This window comes from Struthio camelus, chromosome 4 (genome assembly GCF_040807025.1).
Source record: "Struthio camelus isolate bStrCam1 chromosome 4, bStrCam1.hap1, whole genome shotgun sequence".
NCBI classification, from domain to species: Eukaryota; Metazoa; Chordata; class Aves; order Struthioniformes; family Struthionidae; genus Struthio; species Struthio camelus.
Window position 1 is genome coordinate 76972534 of NC_090945.1, and position 19849 is coordinate 76992382.

The window sequence follows — 19849 nt, forward strand, 5'->3', positions numbered from 1 at the left end:
TTGCAGCTTGATATGGAACCTTTCTACCTCTCCCTGGAGGGCTGAAGGGATCATCTAGCATGCCCCATCTACCTCCTACCCTGCCTTCCGGAGATTTCAGAGAAATCGACTAAGCTATGTTGACACTTCTGAATAGAAGGGCTGTTAAGTGCTGGGAAATAGAAAGGTTGTCTTTTCCCCAGAAAGCTCGTAGAAAAGTCCTTTGGAGACTGGGCTTCCTTGCTCAACACATACATCCCTCTTCCTCCGAGAGGCTCTTTATTACGGTCATACTTGCATTTTGTGTTCATAGATAAAATGACTGTTTTAATCCTCAACTCTACATACAAGAAACTCTGAAGTGAATGGAAAATGGGTAATTTCCACACCCAGTCATGGTTGTCCAATCCGGTGACTGGAATGCCAGATTTCTGAAAGCGTTCCCTACATGAAGTTTTACTTCTTAACATGGTTGACAATCACCGTCAGAAGAATCAATTACTATCTGACACAACTACAAATAAAAGCATTAAAACACATACTCATGAAGTTCAATGAGACTGCACAAAGTCAGATAACTTGCATTAAAAGTTTATCAACTTCAGAAACATGTATTTATAAAAAATGAAATTAACACAATTACATATTTGCAAATTTTGTATTACACAGGTAAAGACAGTGTTTTGTTTTGTACATTGAATTGGATTACATAAGTATTTCTACAGTTTAAAAATCTTACAAGTATATGGTTACAAAACAAACAAACAAAATGCTATTACATATGAATAGGACCCCAAAGATAGTATATCGTAAGTATGGTTGTCCTGATGCAATGATATCAGGTATTTCCAGGCAGAGCAGAATTTACTCAGCAGACAGTAAATATACTGTATGATGCCAGAACTTGCTCTGCCTAATATTTTGGCTCATTGGCTGACCAGCGATTCATATCAGAAAAGTACTGAACCAGGGATACTCATTTAAAACAAGGAATTATTAAAACCTATTAAAATATCTGTTATCTCCAACAGATTCTGAAATTTAAGTACTGCACATGCTTTCATTTATGTTTACAACACCTTTTACAGTGGGAGCAGAGATCAAGCGACTGATATTGTGCACGTCCGTCTCTCTCACAGAAGAGCCAGAATTTCTTGCCTTGATTTCTCTATATATGACCCTAATGTTACATCTCCTGATTAGGGCAAATTCCCTTAAGGATATATTATAAATCTTATTTTATTGTCTTCATAAACAAAAAAATTATTCTGTAATGTCTTTGTTTAGGTTCTTAAAGTTGTGACCATTTAACTGAAATGAAATTAAAAGTGACACGTATAAACTTTGTAAAGGTAACCAACAAAAGAAGTTTATGGTATGGATTCAGACTCAGGAACTAAATAACCTCTACTCCTGTTTTAGAAATTGCAAAAAAAAATTACTACAAGTCTTGTAAACATTGTTAGAGATAAAAACATTATTAACAGTACTTTTGAATTAGGAAAGTTGTTTAAAAGGTTATTAAAATAGATATCCTCTCTTTATGAAAATTCATGAATGGTATAATTTCAACGTAAGCATCAAGTCCTTGGTTCTAGGATACCTGCCCCCAAAATATTTGAAAAGAAAGCTTACAAGCACCTTCCTAATGCATATCATTAATGCTACAGTTTGTTCAGTGCTGATAATACATTAAAACCAGATTTTATTTTGCACGCAACTACAAACCAAGTAGCAATTTTAATAATGGAAAAATTATTAGAGATTTACAGAATAGGGCAATATGCTTTGCCCTAGAACAGAAAAGAATGATGATCTGACAACCTGATCCAAGAAACTGACCAGGAAGTTTTATGGGGTATATTCATTAGTGATTGTAGCATCACACTTAGGGTTCTAGATTTCTTCTTTTTATGTATTTAATTTTAAACCTTTTATGATAGCAATATGAGAGACAATTGCTAGTCAGAATTTGGGGTATTCATAAGACTCTTCTCCCTCATTAAACTAATTTATTCCTTTTTTCTTTTCTCATACCCATTGCAATATTAGTGGCACCTACCCATGCAGTTCCAAACTAGCAAGTGAGGCTCCTATGAAAGCCAAATTAATATTATACCATGCCTATTACTTAATGCTGTGCATTTCAGATATGTGGGATACCATACCCGTATCAGTTGGACAGTTCCCTGATAGCAATCATTGCAGACACTGGAATCAGAAGTTACATGTATGTATGGAGTGGCTTTAAAAAAAGAAAAAAAAAGCCGCATTTCTTGATCATCTTTACCTAGAGTAAACCAAATTATTTGCATAAAAGTCTACATTATTTACAAGTCAACAATACAATTAAAAGAAAAAAAATACACATTTCAGCCTCTCAGTTAAGCACCAGTACTGACTAAAAGAGCAATGCCTCCAAGTCAGAGTATTAGTATTCCCCGTCACAAGTGAATTATGATGTACTTTTAGAAGTTTCTCTTTTCCGTATAGGTTATATCCACAACTTTTTTTTGTTCACATCTATCCTACGCGTTCTGAGGAGATTAGTAATAGCAGCAGTTTTATAAAAGGTGCAGGTATCACAGACAGCTTTCACAGCATAATCAGTTCAGATCTTTTTAAGAGAAAGGGCCATAAAATCCACTGATCTGGATTGCAAAGTTTACCAAGAGTTCATTAAACAAAGTCTATATACAACCCACATGAGAACAAACGGTTGAAACAGACTCAGTTTCTGTGTGCAAACAACAGGTAGTCCAACAGTGCCATATGTCCACATTTAATTCGGAGACAGCGGGGAGCCCGTTTTTCCTCAGCATCAGTGAGTTATGCCAGCCACGTCATCTTGGTTTAGAGTAACCATAAGGACACTGAAGAATTAGGCTGTCATGACTAGGTAAGACATGAGTGCTGTAGTATTCAACCAAACTTCCCATGTTCAAAAACATGATTTCTGCATCCAGGTAAAACCTGCAATCCTGTTGTAGAACAAAAACATATGTAATCGTTCGCAGAAATTTTTCCTACTCACGGTGTTAGGAAAGTTTTTCAGGCGTTGGAACTGAGGAGCCCTTTCAAGCAAGCAAAAAGGCAACAATAGCCTTGCAAGCTATTCATTCATGCACATGTAAGTCCATAGTGGACTTGGGTATTTAATAGTCCTTCCTTCAGGATTTGACTGGAGCTGAAATTTGGAGCTGAAATTTAGATCTGAACACTACAGCTACTTCATCTTTTGCACAATATAGCAAATGAAAAGCTCAGATCTGAGTACTCAAACTCTCATCCTAGAACAAATGTTTGTAAATCAATTTATTTTTACTTTTGGAACTAGGAAGCTAGACTTTGACTTGTTAGTTCTGGTACACACACACACACACACTTCCTATCTAGTACAGCTACTAACCTTTTCAAAGATTCTGTAGTTTCTCACTTTTTCTGCAGATTCATCCCATACAACCAATACCTTGAAAAATAAAAATGCAGCATGGTCAGTCTATGTTAATAAGCCTTTGTAAGTCAATGCATTGTTAAGGAATTAGTTATAATCAGTTGCCCAGCCTATACAATTTTCACTCAAATTATGATAGCGATTGCCTTAGATTTCCTTGCTTTTAAGAAGTCAAGCATCTAAATTGTTAAGTACTTTACCATACATAAGATACAATATCTCTAAATCAAGACTGTTAGCTGCCGTATTTTTTGGTAGATTCAGCTATTGCAAGTTACCTTTCCAGGCTTAGTAGATGAGTTCCTAATACAGTATAATCCATTTTGTGGTTGTCCTCTTGGGCTAGTAGCTTTAAATGCCCTAAAAATACAGCAATGACTTATGTTAGCATTTTCTGAATCAGATAAATAGGATGCATAGAGTCTTAAAGTTTTTAGTACTATCTCTATTTCTGTCATACTAATTCATAGCCTATCATATCTGACAGAACTTTATTGTTCTAGAATCTGAACTTGCAATGCAGTTCTGAAAAATCTGGCTTTCTGTCCCATCTAGCACCCTGGCACAACAACCTTTTCCAGATGGAACAATCACTTTGGAAGTACAACGCACGCTCAACTGATACATGAGCGCTGAATTAACTCCCCTAAAAAGCAATTTTCTTAACATCGGGGGATTAAAATACTACTCTTGTTTCTAAACACAAGTTATGCCTCCCACAAAATGATTTTTCTGGACTACTGCTCAGCAGTTTTTTGTAGGATTTTTAAGCAACTGTTGTAAAGTTACATCTACCTTTCAACTTCGAAGGATTCAGAGGTATTAAGAAATACTGAATTAGGTAGCTCGACCTGTAAGAAAATACAAGTTAAAAAAAAAAAAATCACTATATGTAAGAGAAACTCAAAATGCTAGCAACTTTTTATGCAAATATGTCACAGCCATCACTATCTGAATTTGTTAATGGTGCATTAATATGTACTTTATGCTTCTTTCTTCTATAAGAAATATTAAAATCTAAGATTTGTCAAGGCATTCTTTAAAGCTGAGAATCATGCAGTACTCCTTTCATAAAGTTCCCTTTTCCCACAAGAGGCACTTGAGGAGCCCCCTTGAAGTATTGATAAACAAGAAAAATAATTGTCTTTGAGAAAGGACCATCTGCTTGATCTTACTTTTTCATAGTCCTCATCAGAATCATCAGCAGGTTGGTTTGGCTTGGCAGGTAGTGCTGGTTTTTCAAATGAAAAGCTTCTGAAACTCTGCCCATCTGGTGGTGATCTCCTGGCAGAAACAGAACAAAAACTGAAGGACATGTCTTCAGGAAAACAAAACAAATATACGCAAAACACTGAAGGGATAATAAAAGTAGAACTGAAGAGCAAGTTTCAGTTTAGGGCTTATCTCAGAATAACAGAATAATTTAGGTTTGAAAGGACCTCGGGAGGTGGAAGGAGGTTGGGACCTCTTATTTAGTCCAACTTCACGTACAAAGCAGGTCCTACTAGATCGGGTAGTTCAGGGTTGCGTCCAGTCAAGTTTTGTGCATCTCCGAGGACCAAGATTCCATAGCATCTCTGGGGCAACTTCTGCTGGTGCTTGACCACCCTCATGGCAAAAAGTTTTTCCTAGTATTTAGCTGCAATTTTACTGGTTGCGACTTGTCTGTTGCCTTTCATCCTATCACAGTGCACCTCTGAAGAGGGTCTCACTTTGCTTTTCCTCATACCCTCCCCGTTAAGTAGTTGTAGACGGCAGCAAAATCTCCCATTAGCCTTTCTTAAGGTTAAGCAAATCCAGTTCTGTCAGCCTCTCCTCATGTTATATGCTGCAAGCCATCAAACATCGTGGTGGCCTCCACTGGACTCATTTCAGTATATCAACATCTTTCTTGTACTGTCTTTAACAGGGTTTATTATTCATTCTTCAGAACTGCTGTGCAATCTGATAGATGAAGATATCTTCATCTGCCTCACCACTATAGCTAGTCCCAAATCCCTTACTAAAGGGGATCTCATCATAACACAAAACATACATTTCCTGTCTCGATCGAAGGCTAAAAGTCTTTTTGTAGTTCACTTAAGTTCTGACATAAAGGCTTCTTACTCACTACAATCAAAGGTTTTTAAGTCTTCAAGACATACCCTCCAAAAAAGAACTACTGAATTTTAGTGTATTTATTTTTTTAAAAAAATCTAGTTTGCCTACTATTTCTTTTTGAACCGTTTCAGAAGCTAAACTGGTTGCAAAGTTTTCAAATACCAAATACCAAGGCAAAAGAGCACAATACAAAGGGGAAGAGAGGAACGGTGCAGGGAAGAGGAACAGTCATTGTTGTAGATCTGATAAATAATCGGTCTGTCAACTGGCTAACAAATATGCAGTGGAAAATTTGATGCAGGACTGTAATTTCATACTTACTGTAACTGGGGACATAAAGACTTCTCTGGTCTAGGCTTGAATCCTGGCACAGGGGGCTGGTGGGCTGGCACAGGGGGCTGGTGGGCTGGCACAGGGGGCTTTGGAAGTACTGGTGGTATAAACAGTCCAGGTTTACCATGTTCCCTTGGCACTCTGATGTCTGCTGGCTTTTCAGTTAACTGTGACAGCTTAGGTTTACTGCTTGGTAACGGAGGAGGAGTTCGTGGTGAAAGGTTTAAGTTCTTTAGCTTCTCGCATCCTTCTGGAGTAGTGAGAACATGAGGCAGAGGCTCTGAGGGCAACGAGCACGATTCTTTGATACAGACAGGCTTTTTGAGAAGAGGTAGAGGGGGTACAGGAGGTGGATGTTCACTTAGTCTCCAGCCAGAGTGCTGAATCTTTAGATTAGATTCAGCTCGGCAATGTAACTGGGGTTCTCTCACATTTAAAAGATCCTCTGGTTTGATATCAGGTAAGCCTCTTTTAGGAGGTGGTGGTAGTACAGGCCCAACAGATTTGCCAGCAAAGGAATGGGCTCTTGATTCTGAGAAGGCAGCTTTTCTGACGTGAGGAACTGGTGGAGGCGGGTAGGCCGGGGGCAGGACCATGATATCTACACAAAGAACACACAGCAAAAACATGGCGCACAGAGGAGAAATAAAAATTTGAAAAGTCTTGTTTCTTTACGTGCTTTATTTTCTATGCCATTTAAGATACTTCATCGGCATTTGTTCTGATAGCACCAAAAATGATGGGTAAATATTTAACTTGCAACACAATTCTGAATGTTGTAAGTAGTAAAATCCTGCAACCTTTACTCAGGCATGGCTTATGTTGACTTAGCAAGGAATTTTGTCTACGTTAAAAATAAAGAGACTACATTAAAAGCATTATTCCCTCCTCCTGGCTGATGACTAGATACAGGTCCTTCTGGGCAGGAGAGCTTCCAGAAAACATGCCATTAAGAAATGTAACACTTTCTGTAAATTTTTACTGCTATTACTAGGCACTTTTGACACCAAATACCTCAAGATTAGATACCTGTGCATCACTTAATTATTTTAACCATCTGCAAAGCTTTAGACATGGCTAAGCCAAAAGAATGATTTGGCGTTCTACAGGAACATAACCCCTATTGGTGGCCTTTTGTGGGGGGAATTAAAAAAAAAAAAAAAAACACCACATACCATCTTTCCCTAGGTCAGGAGTATCTGGCTGCAAGTATGACTCGTCCTCTTCCTCCTGGTCATAATCTGCAGATGAATAATAAATAAATGTGTCAAACTCTGGTAAGTATTCCTGGAGCCAAGAATGAATTCTGTTGCTTTGGCAACAGAAAAATGCATCACAACAAATTGCTTTAATGGTTTCACTGTTGCCTTTAACTATAAGTCAGAATAATCAAGACAAGATTATGCTGCTTTGAGGCAGTAATTTCTCATCATTGTCTACGTTAGGAGCTTCAAGGATAATATGTAGCATTTCGCCAGGGAAATCCTTTAAAAAAAAAGATTAAAAACTAGAAAGTTGTTCTAGTTTTCCTAATTTAAAATTTTGAACTCATTCTAGACCTCTTCAGACATAATTCACATTACATACAACCATTCCACCCCTAGACACAGAAGTCCTAAACCACGACCCTAGACAAAGGGCTGCTGAGTGTGTTTTCTTCTGCTTTGCAAGAATTGAACCGGATTTCCTTAAAAGCCTCACTCCCACCTTTTTTGTCCTAGTCAGGAAAAAGAATCAGGAGTTTCCTTTCAGGAAATGAGTACTTGCTCCAGTCAACCCTACCCACAGAAATCTGAAAAGACAGATGGGAAAACGCCTAGTCAGGGTTTGGCTATGTTGAACCTTGGGGCAAGGCTCCTCATACTGGATTTTACTAATGTGTTTCTTGACTAGGAAGTCAGTTGCTAAAATGTATTGTGAATACCTATCTGACAGGCTTTCTACTATAGTGTCCTCACTTCTAATTTAAAAAAAATTAATACACTCAGCTAGAACTGTTTACTGTGAAGCAACTACAGCACAGAACAGATGTCAAGAGTTGAATAAAAGAGAGACTACGCTAAGAATGAGTCAAGGAGCCTTAGTTACAAAGTTACTCAGTTTGAAAGTTGCTGAAGAACCTTACCCTATGTGTTTCTCATAGACCAACCCACCCTGCCCTGCCCTGCCCACCCCACCCCCCAAAAAAACGTGAGACCTTACAGAACTGAGAGGACAATCAATCCTGTTTTATACTGAGCAGCCTCTGGACATAGATGCAACAACATCCCAGTGTGAGTGACAGCTTGTTTTGCAAGACAGTTGAATTAACTTCACAGGCCATACTGGAGGTAGCTAGTTCCACAGCGTTTCACTGTATCGTCTAAGTTTTCAGAACGCGCTTTTAAGTGACTTATACACTAAGGGCCTTTTACTGAAATAAGGGCAGCTTAATCCTCTTATTATCAAGTTTAATACAGATCATTTTGTATTTCCAAACTATGACCTATGGACACACAAACATTTTATCTTTTTGCTAAGTCTATGAACTTCCCAACGTGCAGTTTAAAATAGTATTCTTATGGTGTCAAACACCTCCTGGAAAGGTCTGAATCTCTTCAGTTACCATTTCTTTTTACTAGTGGTTTATGGTACAGAATATTTGTTTCCAATTCTAAATAACAACAACTCTACATCCCTTTAACAATATGAATTTACAGTTCTCTGTTGCAAACTGGATCAGACATAGTCAGACACATTTAAGCTATGGGAATAGTTCCTGCAGAAATGGGGGAGGGGGAGGAGGGGATTTAAAAAAACAAAAACTTATTTATCAGTGTCCACAGTTGTCACCTTCGTTATCTGCTGAGTGGTGAGAATACTTGATATCAATGGGACGTTCCACTGAGCCATAGAAACTGTCTGCATCAGAGCCAGAATCACTGCAAAAGAAAAGATAAGAGTCCATTTTGCATCACCGCGATAAGGGTCTTGGAACACGTACAATTTGTCCTTCTGCACTGGAAAGGGACGCTGGAAAAGCGGAAGCAATCATTCCTATTTCCCAATTAACAGCCAAATATTTTGCTGTCGTTTTAAAGTTTGTGTTTGTTTCACACAGAGTTGACATTTTAAATTCTCATAATAAAACGACGTATTTCTGTCATCATACCTTCAACATACGTATTAGGAAGGCTTTCTGTTCTTGGGGTTTATTGTACCTGTTATTAACAATACATTACTTGAAGGTGCAAAGAGCCAAAAGCAACACTATCAAAAGAGAGAAAAGCAAATAACGATTAAGGGTTCATACCTGAATTCTGTTATTGTTTCTTTCTTCTCATGGTAGTGATCTATTTCTCTCCTCAGGGATAGCATCCAGTTCTTCAAACAAACAAACAAACAAATCTCTAAATTGTTAAACAATCACGCACTCTGTTCGTTCTCTGCAAAGCTAGAGTAGCTACACCTAGGATAAATAGTATTTCAGTGTAGATTCCTAACTTTATAGAAGTATCAAGAGGATTTATTAGTCAAAAATCTTTTGACTATCTAAAATCCTATAACAATGTATTAAAATATTAAACTTGCAATTTATGAATTTCAAGCTGTTATTTCTAAAACTAGATAGTTGTTCATAGTCTATCTATGGACCAGAGATTTCACACTTTATCAAAGGTTTAACGTGCAAATATTCATTCCTTGGCTAAAAATAAAATCAGGAGTATGAAAAAGCCACGATATCTACTACGCCACTTTTAGCCATTCCCTAAATCACAACTTGGACTCACACATAAGATAATATTTAGAACGTCAAGGTGTGATTTTCAGAGGAGCCCAAAGAACTAGACACACAAGTTTCAGCGGCAGCTGAGCATCCAGTTTATTCAGATTTCAGGCAAGTCCAAGATTCGCTTTCTTCTTCTTTCGCAATATAGTTTTCTTTGACACAGAAAGATACCTTTCTTTCGTCTTCAGAAGAAGCAGAAAAAAACCATGTCCTGTGCTTCTTGCTAATGTGAACTAACTTGAAAGGAAACACGTTGCTTGACGTTGTCTCCTCAGCTGCCCGCATAACCCTGAGAAACAGAACAATCAATATATAAAAAGTCTAATCTATAAAGTTAATTCTGTTGTGCAAGTCATAAAGCTGATAAGAAAGTGGTTTTATCAGCCAATTTTGCCTTACTAATAATAGCCCCAAACCCCAGGAAAACACCATCAGGATACCCATACGTGTTTTTGTAGCAGTTTTGCCATTAGAGTGGTGGAAAGGACAACGCAGAAGCGCTAACAGGAGAAAAAGCACCAGTGGAACCATCAGCCATGCGTTAACTTAAGCCTGTTCAATAAATAGCTTTAATGAATTGCGTTAATTTGCAAGCTTCACACTACAGTAGGAAGTATTTAGGCAGCCTGTGACCCTTATTTCAGAGGGGCACAGAGGAGAAATCAAAACATACGTTTTCCACAAGTGTAAAAGGAGACTAATATTAAAAGTTACCTTATTTTTTCCCCCCACTTTTTCTCCTTATAAATGCTATCTTGCACTAGATCAATACATTTTTATTCTTTTAAAATGAATAACCCAATCGCTTTCCCAAACTGCATTAGATGTTTCTTTCCTTTTATTTTTTTCCCCTCCAGAGGATTCTCAAATGAGAAAGTTCTGCTCTGCCCTCACATAGAAAAAAAAAAAAATATATATATATATATATCACTTATAAATAGATACTATAAGGCTTTGGAGAGAATAAGGAGACTAAAGTGCTAAGGCTGTGGATAATCTAAAAGTAATATATCAAACACTTATTCAGCACAAGCCATAGGAAAATTTGATTAAAGTTTTTATGATCATCACTGGGGCTTTCTTTGCTGTTGGTCCTAAACTTCTTAACTTGCCTATTTCCTTATATAATGCAGTATTTCCATGAGTCACTAATATTTAGGGAAGTGGATTTGTAAACCTAGAAGAAAGATTGTCAGAGCCATTTGATTTTTGGTTGGGTACCCCATCAAGATGAATGGGGGCGGGGGAGGGCAGAAATCTAGTCAACACTCAGCAGCTGCCACAAGGTGAACTGCAAAATGTTTTTATAATTAGATATCACATCTTTTTAGAACCACAGTCCTGATTTTAAACTGCAGGTTGAGGTTTGCTGCATCTGTTCCGCCCTAACCAAGGCTGGAAAAAGGAAGCTGTAAGTTGTCTTACTAATTTAAGAATAATAAGTATGTTAATGGAGGAAATACCCACGGTACTGCAGAGAGGGTAGTAATGACTCAATAGGCATCCCTGCTTATTCCGAGTCACTAGTGAACTCGGCACTCTAGTCACTAGTGAACTCGGCACCTTCTACCCACTCTGAACACGTAAAAGCTACTGAATGAAAGGTGCAAAACAAAAGTCCACTGAAGATTCAGAGAGACTGTTTCCAAGCAACCTTATGCAACCACCCAGTCTAACAAATGAGTTTCTTTCATTTCAAACCCTTATTTCTATAATGCTTATGTCTGTGGATAACACTAAGCACGACCTGCCCCCAATTCCAACTAAGGTTCGTATAGCTTGCTATAATACAGACATACACAAGCAAGGAGGCAGTCCCCAGCGTTTACAAATCCCACAGCATTTTCATACTAACCTGAATAGAAAAAGCTAGTATCGTAGCTAAGTTACAGCGAGGGCCGCTTAAATAAATTCATTTTGAATTTTTAATTAGCTACAACGTTTTCTACTACATTCCCATAAAACGTGCCATTTCTGTGGTCAGTTAAAAAGCTCTCACGTGTAAATAAAATATTCCCTTACCTGAAAAGCCTGAGAAACTATGCAGTACAAGAATGACATTAACGTCTATGAATACAATAAAATTCCATTGGTTATGACCAATAATAATGTGATATTTTCCATATTCGGTATCCGATTAGTTCTTTCTTAGCATCAAATTACAACGGTATTTTTCTAAATTTACTTTAGACTTCTATTAGTAGGACTTGTATGTATGCTGCACTCAATCAGATTCTGATAGAACTGGCTAACTTGAAAGCCATGCATTTTTGCCTTCAACTTAAAAAAGTGGTATTAAAATCTATAACCTGTGGTGAAATGAATAACAGATTTTACACACGTTCTCATTTATTGCTCTCATAGCTCATTTAGTTTTGACACTGACTAGTACCACAGAATGAACAACTCCATAAATATTCCTCTTTTTCTGATGGTCACTGAAATCACTAGAATCAGAGATCATTTATCTGAAAAAAATCCACATCTATCTGCGTGTACAAAGTCTGCATTGAATCAGGAACAAAAGTAAACCCACTGCAATTTAACAGCTTTACTGGAGAAGCTACAAAAGATGAAGGGCATTCGTTTGTAAAGCACAGGGAAACATGAAATATACCATTTGAAAGGAATACATCTCTTCGAATTGGAGGTGTGATCAACACCAACAACAGATGTAGTTCAATTTAATTTTGAGATGAAAATCACAGCCCCCTTATTAAGTAAAAGGGGTTTGGGTATTAAATAAGCTTTATGACACTCACCTGTTATAACCATTTAAAGAAAATGCACCCTGTGGAGATGCAGATGTGCTACTCTTAAAGTAGTAAATACATCCCTCGTGAATAATCACAAACCTCAAAGGCCCTGAAAAAGATTTAAAAAAAAACAAAAGTGAACAAAAAATAAATCCAATGCAAGGACATTTCTAAATTCTTAAACAATAATTCTGCCCAAGTTAAGAGGATCTAATTAATTTTGTCAGTCATTACAAAATGGCATAAATGAGTTGAGTGACAGCTGACTGATGATGATTTGTTAATCGTGAAGTAAAGAGGTCCATTCACAGGCTTTTAGAATTGAGGGTAGCATTTTCTTTCCTCATTTGAGAGGCAGCTGACCTGACAACTGCAAAAGAAACGTCAGAGAACGCAGGTCTGACCTTTACCTATGTTCTTTTACTGGAAGAAAAGGTTAATCTAAGAGTGCAGCCTGAAAGAAGGTAAGAGGAATGTAGCCACAGGATAAAAATAGTAATAAATATAAAGTACATATTTATGTTCACCCTAAAACCATTACAGTATTTCCCTCTCTTCCTTCATCCTAGGTACATAAAGCTGGCAATAAAACAGTGTTTTCTTTTTTAAGCATAGTCAAGTGCCAACCCTCTTTCTTCCTTTGACAAAGGCAATAACAGTAATCTTTGTCATTAATTGTATTAATATTGCTTCACTGTAAACAGGTATAGCAAATAAATAGAATATATATAAACCTAAAGCTTTAAATTTCCTCTTGTAAATGCATTCTGATTCTAGAAGCAATTACTGTTATTAAAAGCAACCTAATCTTGGCAATAAAAAGATTTCCACTTCAGAGAGCAGAAGATGGGAATATTTTTTCAGTACAACAGATGCATTCCAGCTGGAGAAAAAGCTGAGTACTATTTCTTTCAGAAAAAATATCTGAATCTGATGCTTCTCTTCTCCTAAAAAAAAAAAAAAAACCAAAACCTTACTTTTGAAGGTCTTGACAGGAGATTTAACTGAGCACAAGAAAAATCAACCACATTTAAGATTCAGTTCCAGAACAATTAAAGTAAATCTGTCAACACGGGTGTTTTATATGCATATTCTGGTACGATTTCAGTCCAATATAGACAAAGTGAAAGAAGGGCTTTAATAAAACATATTTTATGTTAGCAGGCTCTTATGGCCCTAAAGGCAAGCATTTAAAACAATGACCTTAAATTTTGTTAATACCTTACTCAACTTACACTTCAGGATCTGCAGCTGAGTGCCTCCTTTTTTATGAAGATACCCTGATTTGCTCACTCCTCCAGGCATTGTCAAAAGATTTTGCGCTCCAATTGCCTTCATTGGGACTGGCCAGACCTGCTCCTCTGAGGCCATCGTTCTGCAATTCAGAATAATTAAAAAGCAGTTTAAAAGTTATATTTTGTTTTAAGAAATGAGTATGGAGAAAAACAGCTCGTTTCCTTAAACATGTTTTCCAAACAACTAACATGGTTCAGCAGTCAAGTATGTAGCACAGACGGGTGTTCATAGATTCCAGGAAGTTTGCGAACTATGAAAAAACCTTGGTGCAGAAAGTCCCGATTTATTTTTATATGGCTCATAAGAATGATCGACAGTTGTTGATACAATGGGAGAACGCTTAATAAATGCAATTTAAGTATTTGTATTAGAAACATGGCCCAGATCTTAACACTCAGGCTTATCGGGTGACTGATGAGAAAGAAAATCAGTTTCTTCTCCAAAGTTGTATGTCACACAAGTACGCAAAACTTAATTTTCGGTATAGTAAGGGAAGCAGTATTTAGATTCAAGCAACTGAAATATCCAGCAATACTTACTGCTCGTATTTACACGTTTTACTCTAAACGAAACCATGTAGTATATAACCCTATACTGGATGTCATATGTGATACAGCACTCGGTGCAATTCAAGTTCCTCTCAGACTGCTGCAGGCTGCCATTTAATTTGTATATAAATTATTAATGCCATGCTGCACTAAGCATCTTTGCAACTACCACTCTTCCTGCTATTGTTTTACACGTTACCAAGAAAATTAGTCTCTTAAATAGTAATTTTATCCGTCTGTTATATCCTGAAGAGACTCTTCTTTCTTCAACTGGCAACAGAAGTATTTAGAACTGTATAGCCCTACCATATAATGCAGAAGAAAAAAGTATATGAACTGAATGATCTCCCCATGCAACGGTCATTACCCTCAGGCTTAGGGTTAGGGACATCTGCCGGAAAGAGGCAACCTAATAAAGTTCCTCTGCAAATAAAACCGGTTAAGCAGTTTCCGATAAAGAAACGATGGTTGAGAATCTTGAGAAAAGTCAAAATGACGGAAGTAGAGAGTGTTCATCAGCTGGCTGCTGACATCAAACCACACCGTAGTACTGTTAAGTGATTTCCTCAAAATTACGAATGCAAACGAAATTACTGGATGAAGATTTTTCTTTTAAGAACAAGCACCTCAACATTCAAACATTTGAAATTAATTTACAATTAAGTGATTTCAATCTGTTTCTAGTTACATTCAGGAAAAAAATTGAGTAGAAGTGGAACCTTTTTATTCAGTCAAACGCACTCTAATCTCAGTTACGTTGGTGTAATTCTAGCATTAGTCTCAAAGCTATCAAACAGCTTCAAGCTCAGCATAAGTCTTCAAATCTTGTCCGCTTATTTCACAAGGAACTGACCAAGAGGACTTAAGCATCTGGCCTTTAGAATGAAACTATACTCCCAGTGTTATGTACTTAAGTCAAATACGTATCAGAAAAAGAGAGAGTTCAATGTCTCAGAGCAGTTATCCAAAATAACTAGCAAGCTAAAATTTCTACCAAGCCAATGAAAAACACTGGGCAACAGGAGTATCCCTGATAATCCAACCAAATCTCCCTAGGTAAATATTGAAAACAAATATTTGATTAAGTCATGGTGGCCTTCTACGTGGCAATACAGTAGTTAGACTAGTTGCTCAAAAGCTTGTGGATAGGGCACTTTCCTCTTCTCCCAGAAGAGCCAGAACGTTGCAGGGGGGAGGGTATCATGGAAGCAGAGGAACAAGCAAGGAATCCAGTTCTACAGTATGATGACTATGATTTAACTTAGGAGGAAGAATGGTAGAGTATCAGGTTCCTATTCCTCTATTCACGATCATTTCCTTTTTTTGACTTCCTACTATAAAACAGTTATGATAACAGACACCAAACCTCAGAAATTCCCCATCCTAGCCAACTGAATGAAAGGACACGTGGCTGAACTCGGTCAAGTTTGTATGAGATAAGCTTAAGGGACCACCTAATATACCAGGCTTTTCAATGGGTTTACAGGCTGCTGTGCCTATTCGCTGGACCTCACCAGGGCTTAGACCACCCCCAATATCTGCAGGCTCCTCAAGCACTTTCAGGTGAAAACTAAAGACACATAGGGAAGACTTTAGTATTCTGGGTCAAAGTGTTTGAATTAGGCTTCTAAAATCCAGCTAAGTATTTTTAGTCTGGTCATAAACAGATTTTCACTTTTCTTGACAGTGCAAAACAATCTTCAAAGAACACTAGATGCTATTTTGCATCATGTTACAGGGACACAGCTATCAAAACAACCTAACTATAGGATGTTTATTGCAGGGGTGGAGAAAGGAAAAAAAAAAAAAAAAAAGATGCTCTTATAGATTTTTCTGGACTTAGCATCCATGATATGGTTGCATTTAGCTCCATGAAGTGGTTCCTTCCACTCCTGATATTCTTTTTCTTATTTTTGAAATCCATTGCACGAAGAACAGACCAATACTCAGGTACCCTCAATAGCAAGTGACTAAAGTCACTGTAGAGCCTATTAGCTCTATGATCATTAAGAGCAGAAAGATATTTCCAAGATGTGGTTTTTATGTAGTTACCGTCTTGCACTACATTGACTTAATTGCACTTCCATTGTGTTAACAATGAAGTTAATAGAAAGGGTCCACCAAGTGCCATCAAGGACAAGCCACGCTCACTTGCTGATGCCTGTCCTGTTAGAAACTACAATGCAACAACACTTGTGCTTTGTGTTGTGCTAGTTTCTAGTAATAGCCACACACATGCTCCTTCCCACTCCTGTCACCAAGGAAATAGATACATATTTTTAGACTAAGTCTTCATCACGTCCCAAAACCCATTACAAGTGGCTATTAAACCAACCTCCTTCCTCACTGAAATGGCACTGAACTAGACCTCTGAGCCACAAGAGAATTACAGCAGACAGTGATCTTATGATCCCTGTGACCATTTGAGGGAGATCATAGGCTTTTGAGTATAGTAGGAGAAACACTGGAACAGCACTTTATAGGAACTGCTTCAACCGTTTTTTGAAAGACGGAACAGTGCAGTTACACTGCTCTCCAGCAAGATACAGCACTTAATGCAAGTACTGTTGTACCTGCTTCATACATGCAAGTGTATGTTTGCCGGCTGCAAACGTATGTATGTTGGTTTTCAGTCCGCCAGACTGAAAACCAAAACAGTTTGCAGTGCACAGTTAATGCATCAAGTCAGTCCAACCCTGTCTATCATTTGAATATACCTTTCTTAGACATTATCAAAATAAAGTGCCCTTCATTTTAGCACAAAGAAGGGCATCTGTATCATGAAACTCACAACGGCATGAAGAAAGGTGAACTTATGCACTTCATGGTGTACCCTTGATAAGGCCGTGCTGCTTTGTAAGTTTCTTCTGAATCATAATGACACTGTTATCAAACACAACCGCAAACACCGTACAGGCTGCTGTTACTGTATAATGTGCAAACGTACACATCTATGAAGTAATTTTCAACCTATCCCCTCAGTCAATGCATAGAAAATAGCTAGATTTGAGTATGAGGTATAATTTCACAGGCTAAAAAACCCTAAAAAAGTAAAACAAGCAAACAAACAAAGTAAAAATAAAGTTCTACCACATTAAATCTGGAATACATTACGGAAGAACACTCACCCCTCTTGGCCTTAAGAGCTATCAGCATTCAGCCAAATTAAAGCAAATACAGGCTGATTCAACTAAGGATTGCATCCTGAAAGAGCCATGAGTCCTCAGTTCTTCCTGAACTCAAGTGTAACATACAGCAGATGTGATGAGCTCCACATCTTGCAGCATACAGGCGTAAAAACACATTACTCTCATCTCTGAAACTACCGCTGCCAAAAGCTGCGTTAAAAGTCCTCACTTGTCATAATAATATTTACAGTCTATCCTGGAGCCTGGTCATGCTGAAAAATAAACAAAAAAAACTAGACTCCAAAACTGCATTACAAAAATTGAATCTGATCCAAATTCATCGCAAGCTATTTTAATGTAAATTAAATCTAAGGACTTTCTAAACTCTATAAAAGCCTCTAGATTCTATTTGGAAAGTAAAACCTAGCACAGCAAGATGTTTGCTTCTGAATGCACATAGAATTTATGAAAACGAATGCATTCCACATACCTTGCAGAGGGAGATTTAAGTTTCAGTCTCTGCAAATGATTTAGCCAAAACTGAAGTAGCATTACGTGTATAGTAGAACTATAAAAGTTTCCCCAGTGTGCTCTCATTAAGACTGAACAAAAAGTAGTTCTCAGTTCAACAGTTTACACATTTACCATCTGTTCTCAAAACTCTTTTCTAGTCCTGAAATGTCTGCAGGATTATTCTTCATTTATTAAATATTTTTCAGTATTTCTGAAATGCTGATCCGTATTTCTCCCACTTTTGGGGGTTACACGTTCCATTTCCTAATACTTCTAACAGCTCCTTTCACAATGGTCTCTCAGAAGGATTAATAGCATAGCACAAACACTGGGAAGTCAAATAGATCTTACAGGACAAAGGGGACAGAGAACTAAGCCTGACTGAGGCACACACTTCAGCTTGCTTCAGCTTGCTTTTCTTTTCAGGCAAGCAGTTCCAACTCTTCTCATCTCTTCCCCCTCTAATAATTAATGTAGAAAATTCAAGGGTAAAGAATATTTTTCCCAAATACAATATTCTACTCTTAGCTTTAGTCTGCTCTCCACCTAAAAGAGGAAAGAACACAGAAATACAAGCCACAGATAGACATGCACTAACCTGGTGACCATGCTTGATCGACACATAGTTTTCCTGCTGACAGTTTCACCAAACGATCGCTTCCTTTGCAATAACAAAGCCATTAATAACTTATGACCCCTCTCGGACATGAGAGGGGCATCTCTGCGCTGCTCCCAATTCTGTGTATAATAAGGCTCAATGTGTGACTGCGACGGCTGCTGTACACTCAACACAAAAGGAAAAGAAACCCTGCCCCAACTGCTCGTGCATCTGCACTGCAGTGTGGCCAAAGGGGACGCCTAGGCAATGACTTGTTTCCTTTGTTACTTCCTGTTTCCCCCAGTGCTAGTGGGCAGCACTGTCTTTGTCAGATTTCCCAATCTCCCAGAGAGGTTGTAAATCAAGCCATGTATATCTCAACTTCTGTCAGACAGTGAGCCAAACTGCAGAGGGGATTTTCCAGTGCTCAAGTTGCTTCCTATTCATCTTTCAATCAACCACTTTCCCACGGGAGAGGGGAGGGGGGGGAAAAAAAGTAGTCACTTTTCTTACAGTGCACTCAGGCTCTCAGACCAGCAGAGGCACAGTTCAGAAAAATTGCCTGGTGCTTCTGAAGAGCGCCAAGCGCTTCAGCACCTGCCCTACAACACAGAAATATGGTGAGTATTTCATCTCTTTTTCACTATCACTAGAGCTTTTCTTTCTCTCCAACTCAAAATATTAAGAATGGCCACTTTGAAAGATTATGCAGGATATACACAGTTTGTAGTAAGTACCGTCAGTACGTTTGACACTATTCAAACCACCAAACACAATAAAAATCTAACCCAAGGAGACCATGAGTTAAAGGGAACAATTCTACAGGCAAGTGCCACCAACTGATGATAAACAAATGCCATTGTTTTACATTTATAATAGTATTCATCCAGAGTTCTTAAAATAAAAAGATCTGAATACTTCACTGGCTGTCTGGAATTAACCAACACACGGCTAAGAAGTTCAGATAAGGGAAAAAAGCTAGCCTATGTCAGAATGATGGACAAAACCTATATAGATTGATACACTGAATAAAGCTTACTTCATGTATTTTGGGAAAAATGGCATGAATCCCTATTCCAAAATGGGAAGGAAGAAGTCTCTGTACAAATTCTTTTGTTTCTGTAAAGTACCCAGCAGTCAAAGGAGAGAAGAAGACAACATTTCACATACTAGCCATATATATAGGGTAGAAAAGCAATTCTCTATCTTCTTCACCTTGGGATACCCATTGGCACTCCTTCCATAACCAGGGAATATTGGAAGGGCAAGGAGACTAAGCATCACCTGTTGCTAGCCAGAAACAATAGCATATCAAGACAAAATCCTGAAAAATATTTAGAAGATATTAAATAAACAAATAAATAAATAAATATCC

The 19849-nt window shown here is 37.8% G+C and overlaps 1 protein-coding gene across 8 annotated transcripts in view; it reads right to left on the reverse strand.

Moving 5' to 3' along the window:
- Window positions 1-2747: 2747 nt before the first annotated feature.
- SH3BP2 (SH3 domain binding protein 2) overlaps window positions 2748-19849 on the reverse strand; it is a 37987-nt gene continuing 20885 nt past the window's right edge. For 5 of the 8 annotated variants that reach the window (XM_068943524.1, XM_068943525.1, XM_068943526.1 and 2 more), the window contains 12 exons: window positions 13627-13766; window positions 12398-12500; window positions 9807-9924; window positions 9159-9229; window positions 8699-8787; window positions 7042-7107; window positions 5855-6467; window positions 4609-4717; window positions 4229-4284; window positions 3712-3793; window positions 3389-3448; window positions 2748-2960 (listed from right to left, as the gene is read on the reverse strand). In XM_068943524.1, coding sequence (XP_068799625.1) covers window positions 2823-2960; window positions 3389-3448; window positions 3712-3793; window positions 4229-4284; window positions 4609-4717; window positions 5855-6467; window positions 7042-7107; window positions 8699-8787; window positions 9159-9229; window positions 9807-9924; window positions 12398-12500; window positions 13627-13762 — 1641 coding nt within the window. In that variant the 5' untranslated portion in view covers window positions 13763-13766 and the 3' untranslated portion in view covers window positions 2748-2822. Of the gene's footprint in view, window positions 2961-3388; window positions 3449-3711; window positions 3794-4228; window positions 4285-4608; window positions 4718-5854; window positions 6468-7041; window positions 7108-8698; window positions 8788-9158; window positions 9230-9806; window positions 9925-12397; window positions 12501-13626; window positions 13767-18474; window positions 19347-19849 lie in introns of those variants that run through there. The other 3 variants (XM_068943523.1, XM_068943522.1, XM_068943529.1) reach the window with 3 other exon arrangements.